Genomic DNA, 11,466 nt, shown 5'->3' with positions numbered 1-11,466 from the left:
TGAGTTTTAATTTATCAAATAAATCTACTAAAAAGTAAAATAAAGTCTAAAAATCAAGATTAAACTTAGTAAGTATTTATATACTAAAAAATGATGAAAATTTCAAATATAGTCAAAAATTTGGTGCTCACAGCTGGTGCTAAACTCATTTACGTAAACAAAATATACTTCTTATGTCTCATGAAGTACATCCTATCATCGTCTTAATTTTTAAATTTTATAATCCTAAATTGTCCATTTTCTATTTTGTGTTGGTAGCTGAAATGCATTTTGATTCGATATTGTACATACTTTAGTTTTAGTTGATTAAGTTATCAAATCAAGAAAACCCATGTTCTTTTGGCCGAAATTGTCACGCAATAGATCACATGAATTTACAACCACTTGGAATTCAACCAAGCAAAACAGATGGCGAAAGAAACAGAAGCTTTTCTCTAATAAAAATGTTACTAGAGTCTAGATGATAATCTACCAAATGCACTTTGTTGCAACTCAACCTCATAATATTGCCTAAGTCTACTCTATGATTTTATTGGCACTAGTCTTTATAAATGGGGGTGGGGGAGGGGGTGGTGGAGGAGAGCAACTAGAGAGATATTGGGGAGGGAACAGGAGGAGGACCAAAGGGTGAGCAAAAGAAAAACTAATGTGTAGGGAGAGAAAGTAGTACACTTTTGAAGTTTATACTTTTCTTGCCTAAGAGAAGTTCAACAAGACAGCACAAGTTCATAACACTATAATCCGTAAAATATTTTGAACAGTATCAAGGCCGGGACTACAAGTTTTTTCCTTTATTCAATTTGTTCTCATATGTGTCATGTGCCTGTGTTTGCAACAAATTTATGCAAAAAAAAAAAAAAAAAAAAAAAACTGCAATCACAAACAATTATAAAGAAAAAAGGATTTTATTGATAAACGTTGTAGGTTACAACTCTATTTATCCCTTGATTCATCCCTCCGATTTATTCTACGTGATTCGAGGGCCTTAGCGGCGTATTTCTCGAACGTAGGACTTTTAGCAAGACATATTTGACATGCCATTGATCTCTTAATGAACATTCTAAGATTTAATGGAATTTCGGAGATCTCATATTTGATCTCTTTGTGCATATTCCGAGAGTTTATGGAATTGCCGAGATCCCCTTTGAAGGACATATGTAGCCTTATTTATAGGCATAAATTAGGGTTTGGATGGAGTAACCACCAAGTAATCCTAACAGACTTCTAATATTTCAAGATTGTCTTGAATTTAGAATTTATCTTGCTCTGTTAAAATTTCAGTGTCTACAACCTATTAAATGATGTAAACACAGGCTTATGATTTTACTAGTACTTGACTATTTGTGGCCTAAAGCGAAGCTATATTAAGAGGCCTCGTAAATTTATTTCATAACATTCATATAATAATGAGACACAAAAAATTTGCTTTCTGCTCTATTGATCCATCAAACTATGACTAAATAAAGTAGCCAAGTCATAGACCGTGAGTTAAAGTCAGAAAATAAAATAGTCAAAAATATGAAAAGAAATGAATAAACTTAGAGGAAAAATTAAAACTGACCATGAAGACAAAAGACACTAACTACTAAAAATTATTGTTATTTAATTTTCTAACTCATCTTTATAACGTCACCAAAATAAATAAATAGTTAAAAGTTGAAATCTCCTATTAAATTAAGTATATGTTATGCATAATAATACAGTAAACTCCTAGTAGTAATATTTTTGGGGCCCTTTAGTTTTGGGGGCCTAAGGCAATGGCTTTAGTAGCCTTACCCTTCGGCCGCAACGTTTGGAATTACAAAACTATGTAAGTGGTGGTTACTTGCAGAAGAAAATAGATGCGTACAAAGTTGACAGTTCATGNGAGTGATTTGTTCCTGAGAAATTTTTCTTATTTACTAGAAGCTTTGAATTAGAATCACCCTTTTTACTTGAACAGTTGGTTTTTCTTTGTTTCAAAGTGTCATTGGATATAATTTTGGTCGTGTTGTTAAGGGATGATCGCTTCATAAGATGAGCTTCTCTGCTTCTTCTCTTGCATATGATGTTCTTTAATATTTAAGTCAATCTGCTTGTATCTTCTGTCTTAGTTTCAATATGTTTGACATGAATCATTGAACGGTTTCATTTTCCCTGATCCCTCGACCGTATTTGCACGTTCTGCTGGTGGAAAGTATGAGTTTACCTTTGCACCAAAATTTTGGGACTGTCATCAAGTATAGACTAATTGATAGCAGCTTTTAGGGACTCGAATCTAAGTAATTGTTCTGAACCTTGATGAATTGAGTCAGCTGCCCTGTTTGCACTGTCCAGGCAGCCTACTTGCACGACTCTGAATGTATCTACTGTTTTGTCTCGACAAGTTCGACATGATTCACTAAAGAGTTTCCTTTTTTCCTGCTTCATGATCATCTTGCATGTTTTGTTGGTTTGAAGCTGATGAAGTTTAAATCTGAATTAGAGGGCTCCTGATAACTGTAAATTTCTTACAAACCTTAGCCTTCAGTTCTGTGATAGGTATGTCAGTTTTTCTTTCTCAACTAATGTTGCCTTAGTTTTAGTTTGTTTCTCAATCAAGTGTTCTGCTGATAAAATTGGGAACAACCTCTCCATGGCTTGCATTACTTTCTTCTTCAATTGTCATATAAATATGCATTTGAGTGTTCTTTGAAATGAGCATTTATTCTTTTGGACATGGTAATGTTTGCATTGAGGATTCTGGTGCTGCAAGAGGTTGCTTGTCCACTGAAGATGAAGTTATTTCAAACTTTGTGAGTGTCTGCTTAGTTGCTTAGTAACTCGAGCGCTGGCCAGTCTTTCCTCTTCTTCTGCATCTTTGATTTGTCAATATCACCAGCTATATAAGATCAAAGTGTCAAGTAGATTATTAGCATAGAATCCAAGGGTGTTTGTTTGGTTAAAATTCAGTGCATCTTAGAAGAATTTGGGTCATGGTAAGCATCTGATTAGGCCATTCTCACCAGTTTTCTTGAAGTGCTTGTTGTGACGGCTAGCTGTTTCTTAATTTTAACTTATGCCGGTCTTGTTCGAGGTCCGGACTCATTTACTTGTTAGTTCTCTAGCGATTAGATGGTCTACAACAGAGGTGAGCCTTGCTTATTTGTATGCTATCAAATTTTGTCCATACTTGATATATTTCCATGTAGTAGTTTGAGATTTCAAGATCTGTGCTTAACGGTCCATGCAGTAGCTTAAGAATGAATTCACCACTGGAAGAAGGAAACAGAACTTAGCATCAGTTCTCTTACTTGATATGTATGATACAAGACTTTATTTCCTTCATTCAACACTGGTGTTATCCTCATGCTCGACTTTAGATTGTTCTATATTCATTATTTTAGCACAAATGAGGCATTCAGTGATGCAGCTTCTTGGTTCTTGTAGCTAGGGTATAATCATTTTTGTTTTGTTTTTTTTGACAAGGAGGAAGTCGGGAAATTCATTTGGGGTTGGTTTTTTTTATATATAGAATTGAGGTGCGCTATGCCAATTAAAAATGACAGCTGCATGACCCTCAATTTAATTAATCCTGTATTGATCCTTAGAATTCGAGGCGTGCCGTTTAGCTAAATTCCACGGCCCTCGCAAAGTTGCAAACGCGAAAAGCTTTAGGCGCGTTAGTTTAATAATATTACTTTCCTAAACTCGGGTGCGCATTTATGTGAGCCAAATCCAAATCTCAACGATGTTGAAATATGTCAAAAACCACGGGTGCATTTATGTGACGTGGTTCGAGACGTATTTTAACGACGTTGCAATCTTCTTTAATTAAAATAAATAAAAGCGGTTAAAAGTTAAAATTTGCACATAGGTTCGTAATTGTTCAAAATCAGATAACTAAGCCGAATATGACAGTTGAGCGACCGTGCTAGAACCACGGAACCCGGGAATGATTAACACCTTCTCCCGGGTTAACAGAATTCCTTACTCGGATTTCTGATTCGCGGACTGTTATACAGAGTCATTCTTTTCCTCGATTCGGGATTCAACCGGTGACTTGGGACACCATAAATCTCCCAAGTGGTGACTCTGAATCTTTATTAATTAATCCCGTTTCGATTGTCACTTCAAGTTGGAAATAACTCCTTATTACACCCTTTCGGGGGTGTAGTAAGAAAAGAAGGTGTGACAATGGATTTCTCCACAAGGTTGGATTGCTCTTTTTCCTCGGTACTGGGTGACTTACAGTCAGTGTTGTATATGTACCGGGATGGATTTTCCCGGGGTCGGATAGCCATATACAGTACCGAGTTGTTGAGCACTTGAGAGTGGGACCACATGGTGCATTTCATATAGTCTGTGCATTGGCATGTAGAGATACTTGAACTGTATACCTTACTCTGTTCAGATCTGTATTTACTTTATAGCCTTGATCTGTCTATTTAACTTGAAAGCATGCCTACGTTTCTGCACATCTATTTCTGTTATATCTGTTGCGGTTGAGTTTGTCACTACCTTTCAGTCCAAAGTTTGGACTTATTACTTACTGAGTTGGTGTACTCACGTACTCCCTGCACCTTGTGTGCAGATCTAGGCAATATCGGTCGCAGCGACGGTTCCTGATTGAGGTTCCAGAGTTTGGAGACTATCGAGGTAGCTGCATGGCATTCACGGGCCTTGACTCTCCTTCTTTATCTTTTGTCGTACTTTCAGTTTATTTTTTTAGACACTGTAGTGGACTATATTCTGATCTAGACGCTCATGTACTCAGTGACACCCCGATTTTGGGCTGGATTATATTGTATATTGGGATTTCTTATGATTCAAACAGTTTTCTTTAAATGTTAAATGCTTCCGTTAATATTTTCAAACTTATTGTGGTTATGTTGGGTTCGTTGAGTTGAGGCTGGCCTAATTCCACGATAGGCGCCAGCATGACGGTTGATTTTGGGTCGTGGTAGTTTCTCTGTCCCCTTTCTTTCTCTGCTTTTTTCATTTTTTTTCCAGCCCCCACTCCCTCTTCTTTTTTTTTCCAGCTTTCCTCCTTTGTTTCTATCCTTAATTCCCCTTTTCTGTTTTCCCCCAGCCCTTTCATTCTCTGTGTGTGTTCTCCGTATTTGTGAGTGTGTGTATTTGTGTATATGGATAAGAATGACCCCCCCCCCCCCCCCCCCCCCCCCCAAAAAAACAAAAAAAATCTATGCGAGAGGCAAAATCAAGATAAACCTTATGTAAATAAAAGTTATATTTTGGAAACTTTTCAGTTCTTTTGTGAATTGAAAATAAAACTAATACTCTAAAAAAATGTAAACTTTTTTTGTAGTTTTATCATTTTATCAAATAAATCTACTAAAAAGAGTAAAATAAAGTCTAAAAATCAAGATAAACTTAGTAAGTATTATAAACTAAAAATGATGAAAATTTCAATATAGTAAAAATTTTTGCTCACAGCTGGTGCTAAACTCATTTACGTAAACAAATATATGTCTCATAAGTAATCCTATCATCGTCTTAAGTTTTAAATTTTATAATCCTAAATTGTCCATTTCTATTTTGTGTTGGTAGCTGAAATGCATTTTGATTCGATATTGTACATACTTTAGTTTTAGTTGATTAAGTTATCAAATCAAGAAAACCCATGTTCTTTGGCCGAAATTGTCACGCAATAGATCACATGATTACAAACCACTTGGAATTCAACCAAGCAAAACAGATGGCGAAAAAACAGAAGCTTTTCTCTTAATAAAAATGTTACTAGAGTCTAGATGATAATCTACCAAATGCACTTTGTTGCAACTCAACCTCATAATATTGCCTAAGTCTACTCTGATATTTATTGGCACTATCTTTATAAATGGGGGTGGGGGAGGGGGTGTGGAGGAGAGCAACTAGAGAGATATTGGGGAGGAACAGAGGAGGGCCAAAGGTGAGCAAAAAGAAAAAACTAATGTGTAGGGAGAGAAAGTAGTACACTTTTGAAGTTTATACTTTTCTTGCCTAAGAGAAGTTCAACAAGACAGCACAATTCATAACACTATATCCGTATAAATATTTTGAACAGTATCAAGGCCGGACTACAAGTTTTTTCCTTTATTCAATTTGTTCTCATATGTGTCATGTGCCTGTTGTTGCAACAAATTATTGCAAAAAAAAAAAAAAAAAAAAAAAAAACTGCAATCACAAAAAATTATAAAGAAAAAGGATTTTATTGATAAACGTTGTAGGTTTACACTCTATTTTATCCTTGATTCATCCTCCGATTTATTCTACGTGATTCGAGGGCCTTAGCCGGCGTATTTCTCGAACGAAGGACTTTTAGCAAGACATATTTGACATGCCATTGATCTCTTAATGAACATTCTAAGATTATAATGGAATTTCGGAGATCTCATATTTGATCTCTTTTGTGCATATTTCGAGAGTCTTAATGGAATTGCCGAGATCCCCCTTTGAAGGACTAGTAGCCTTATTTATAGGCATAAATTAGGGTTTGGATGGAGTAACCACCAAGTAATCTAACAGACTTCTAATATTTCAAGATTGTCTTGAATTTAAATTTATCTTGCTCTGTTAAAAAAATTTCAGTGTCTACAACCTATTAAATGATGTAACACAGGCTTTATGATTTTACTAGTACTTGACTATTTGTGGCCTAAAGCGAAGCTTATTAAGAGGCCTCGTAAATTTATTTTCATAACATTCATATAATACATGAAGACACAAAAAATTTGCTTTCTGCCTCTATTGATCCATCAAACTATGACTAAATAAAGTAGCCAAGTCATAGACCGTGAGTTTAAAGTCAGAAAATAAAATAGTCAAAATATGAAAAGAAATGAATAAACTTAGAGGAAAAATTAAACTGACCATGAAGACAAAAGACACTAACTACTAAAAATTATTGTTATTTAATTTCTAACTCATCTTTATAACGTCACCAAAATAAATTAAATAGTTAAAAGTTGAAATCCCTATTAAAATTAAGTATATGTTATAGCATAATAATACAGTAAACTCCTAGTAGTAATATTTTTGGGGCCCTTTAGTTTTGGGGGCCTAAGGCAATGGCTTTAGTAGCCTTACCCTTCGGCCGCAACGTTTGGAATTACAAAACTATTTAAATAAGGAGTAACAGATAGTTTGACAACTAATTAAAATAAGTGATTCTTTTGAACTAATAGTAGTTTGTTACACTCATTACAATTAACAAAAAAAGTCAATCAAAACACCTACATTAATTATAATAACCCGACTAATTAATGAACCAAACACTATGAAGTCTAACAGAAGAAAAAGAAGTATATAACGCGCGTCCATAGATATAGAGGAACAAAATGAGAATAATAGTATGGGAACTACATGACTGATCTTTGCTCCTTAGTATCACACCAAAATTAATAAAACTTCTAAACGCTAACGGATGAGTAAAGGGAAGGAGATAAAGAATACCTGAGACAACAAGATACATATTCGCCATATAGACCAAATAATGCAAGTTGAGAACAATTGACATTGCACATGGGATAAGAATCATTCTGTTTAATTCGATGTCTGTAAGTGGTGGTTACTTGCAGAAGAAAATAGATGCGTACAAAGTTGACAGTTCATGTTCAAGAATATAACGATGAAATACCTCCAAGAATAACAAACCGATCAAATCAACCCCTAGAATTGACATCATATATATATATATATATATATATATATATATATATATATATATATATATAATATTGTAACGAAGACCAAAAGCTAGTCACCTAACATCGATCGTAGAATTCACAGGGTCTAGCTGTTCGCAATATATGACTTTCACCAATGGAACATCTCTATGTCCAATTGAAAAAAAGAGTACTACTCCCTTACCAAACATAACGATAATTATTGCTTCTCATTTCAAAGCAAGTACAATCGATTGCACTGCGTCAAAGCAGCTTAATTAGGCAATAGTTTCTGCAAATTCAATCAAGGAAAAATAAACATCAGCGTAACAGGTATTAGCAATTGCGATCAATATAAATGCATTAGTAAATTAAATACATAGTCACTTGAAGAATCACACTTTTTCTTCATACTAGACAAAGAGTTGGCAGAAGAAAGAAATATCGGATACAAGAAAGAAATATCTTAGTAATCTGGATCGAAGAGAAGCCCATTGGGGAAAAAAGGAAAAAAAAAATAGAAAAAAGAGGGAAAATGTTGTAACATAACCAACGATTATATAGTCACAAAAACGTATTGTTTCTGGGGGGGGGGGGGGGGGTAGGGGAACGGTCGGTTCAGATCGAATATGGGCGGTTCGAAAACGGGTGATAAAAACGGGCTAATAATATGAATATTCATGACTTCTTGAATATGATCACTTTTGGGAGAATTCCTCGTCTCCCAAACTTGAGGAACCCCCAATTTGAGGTTTTACAAATATAAAAGTTAAACCTATTAGTTATCCATTGATTATCCATTGGTTTCCATTTTCTAAATGAATAATATGGTTCTTATCCATATTTAAGATGTTTTTAAAAAGTTTAATTGCAAATACTGTTACTTTTAACCATTTTGCCACCACTAACGGCTTCTATCTGATTGCGCTCATGCAGGTACATTATCCTGACCTTTCGTTTAGAATTATTCTATGGAATTAAGCAGAAAAAAGTTCAATACTTTATTCGGATCAAAATATGAGATTAGTTTAATTTACGTACTAGAAAGAAAATTTAGCATTAGTCCGTTGTAGAAAACGTTATCTCAGGATAAGAAAAACTTTTTGATACGTACTGTTCAACTTAACCTCATATATAAACGTTATATTTTGAAAAAATTGGAATATATTTTCTGCAATTTTTATAGGTCAAAGGATGAGAAACTAATGTGTAGCTAGCTTGTCTTATAATTTTAGAGCTAAAATAGGTTATATTGATCCTTAGACCAATTGCAAATAAAAGCAGACCTTGAATTTTCAGAAGGGAAATATATTCCAGCATAGTAGCAGCTGCTATCACTCGACTGGTCTTATGATTCTTGCTTTCCATATCTGGATGAACCTTCCTTTTCAGCACCCTTGTCATCAACTACAAGTAATTACACAACTAGTTAATTAGAATTATTATTAATCACTTAAAATTGGATGAAGAAAACTGAAGAATTAATTAATTGTAGGCTGACTTGTTGTAGTTTCAGGATGGGATAAGAATCCTCCCGGACTTGAGGCATAAGTTTCTTAGCGAAAGAAAGTCCATTCTTCACTTGAGAATTCGAAGCTTTATTCGTAGTCATGAATAAATCTGGCTGAAGCTTGTCACCTGGATTAATATTATTTGCCCGAGGAATATTCTCCTTATCAAAATCAGCTGAGAATAAATCTGCCAGTGTGATCCTTTCCTTCTTAATTTGATGCTTCTTTCTTCCCTCTTCCTCCGATTTGTTTGCCTTTAGTGCCTCATGATGACTCTGTTCATGTCCATTTGCATACATCAATGGGTTTATAATAAGTTGTTCATCTTTCTCATCATCACTAACTGTTATTTCACATTCTTCATCTTCATTAACTTCAATGTCTAGCTGGTCACGTTGATCTTTTAGTGGACCGAATCCGAATGTTCCAATTGTGAGGATTCCTCCTTTCCATCCGTCCAACATATGCTCCATTGAGGCATCTTGAAGAAGAAGTTGTGTGTCGCCAATAATCTCATTGCTAATTGTCAGTTCATTTTTCTTCACATTCCGATCAAGCAATCCATCTGCCATATATAGTATAAATTATTGAACAAACGTTACTTTCTTTTAAAAAATATATATATACGACGCTAAAAAAGAAAATGGATAGGTTCACCTTTCTGATTATATTTGCGGTGCACCCAACTGAAGATCTACAAACGAAAAAGAAAGAAAAACAAATGAAGTTAGTGATCAAGTTAAGAACTTTTGATGGCGAACATGAATTGAAATAAACAATTAATACTATTTTGTTTCGGAAAAGAGGAGAGCAGGGGAAAGGAGAGAAGTGAAAATATATTAGTAAGAACACCGGTGAGTTTCGGATAAAATGAAGTGGCATGTACCTTCATTTCCTTTTGCTAGCTGCTTTTGGGATTTTTTCAACGAAGTTGGAAATGGAAATTGATTGAACTTGAAATGTATGACACATTGGAATTATATAAGAAGTAGATAAATGAGGGAGTGCCGCCGAGGATGGAGGGGAGGTAGGACAGTAAACAACGTGGAGGGAGGGCCAGTTAGGTAGAAGGTTCAACTGCATGACAAAATGTGAGAGTACTAAAGATGGCCCTCTCAGCTGTTGGCGTTGTTTTTTAAGATTGCAACTGTTTTAAGAAAATTGAGTAATTCCTTCTTCTTTGGAAAATATAAAACTTCCCAATTTCATAATAAAGTAGTTGTTGATACCTACTAAAACAGCGATTCACCTTTGGCATTATAAAGTTGCAGGTTGTCCAATAACAGGATCGATTAATAGTAGGTAGATAGAGAAGCGTTAGATTTTCAAATAATAAATGTTTATGACTTGAACTTATTAACTTGAAAATTTACATTCTATATCAGACGAGTATCATTAATCCTTTTCGTCGAAAAAATCATCCTACAGTAATGCGCTTGACCAAGTAATTAACCATTACGCAGAACTAATTAGCCTTCACACGGCTTAAAATTTGCACATCGCAATGGTCTATTTCCAGTAGAAATCAATACGGTTTTCTATTGCTGACTCAATGGAAGTGATAGACATTGTTTTTAATGGAAGCAAGATTTAAAAAATTTATAATGTACCTATTATCTAGGTGACGGTGATGTTTCTATTAAAGAGCAGAGTTTTGAAGATAAGTTATTTTACCATTCTCGCTATTGAGTATTATGAAGCAAACTCCAACGGGACTTATTACGTTAGAAAAAGTCTCTCTCGTATTAGGAAATACATATGTGCGTAGTAATAAAAAAAGAGTTAAAGTTATATGCATAGTCAGTGTAAAGAAATTTTCACGCTATCATGTTACTCAAAGAATATTTGCACATAAGCCTTCTTAAAATATGAGATATCTAATCTTGAAAACAAAACAAATTAAAAGTGTCAAAAACAGTGCAAATCTGCACTTGGAGTTTCAAGCTCGACGAGTCCTCCAATGGAGGAAGCTTCTAGACCGAGGAGGAAGAGAGCATTTTGGGTAAAATGATTGTATTCCTCATTAGTGTTAGTATACTGTATTTGTAAAATAATTTTGGAGAAAATAAAATAACATATAAACAGAAATATCAACTAAATAGAAATTAATCCAAGCCCACTGAATTCACAGTGTTTCCTTAAGGAATTTAACCCCCTCCTAGTACCCAAGATTGTGGATTATTTTCGCCCAGGATAGAACGAATTACACACTGGTGTAGTGGTACTTCAAACCCCAGTGTTTCAACGAACACAAAGTTCGGTAGCAAATCACACTTATTGTTGCTTTCTTTGAAGTTAAAACAATGCAGAATAAAGGAGGAGAACTCAAA

The 11,466-nt window shown here is 34.6% G+C and overlaps 1 protein-coding gene across 1 annotated transcript; it reads right to left on the bottom strand.

Annotated features, from left to right (window-relative positions):
* Positions 1-7,702: 7,702 nt before the first annotated feature.
* LOC109211337 lies at positions 7,703-10,133 on the bottom strand. Its single transcript, XM_019374870.1, has 5 exons — positions 10,023-10,133; positions 9,794-9,830; positions 9,127-9,701; positions 8,912-9,032; positions 7,703-7,917 (listed from the first exon to the last, which is right to left on the bottom strand). Exons 1-5 carry the CDS (start codon positions 10,026-10,028, stop codon positions 7,904-7,906), a joined length of 753 nt encoding a protein of 250 aa, XP_019230415.1. The 5' UTR covers positions 10,029-10,133; the 3' UTR covers positions 7,703-7,903.
* Between the last annotated feature and the right edge of the window lie 1,333 nt (positions 10,134-11,466).

The sequence above is a fragment of the Nicotiana attenuata genome, unplaced genomic scaffold, assembly GCF_001879085.1.
Source record: "Nicotiana attenuata strain UT unplaced genomic scaffold, NIATTr2, whole genome shotgun sequence".
NCBI classification, from domain to species: domain Eukaryota; kingdom Viridiplantae; phylum Streptophyta; class Magnoliopsida; order Solanales; family Solanaceae; genus Nicotiana; species Nicotiana attenuata.
The sequence above is the reverse complement of the archived record's forward strand: the minus strand, read 5'-3'. Positions and strand labels throughout refer to the sequence as shown.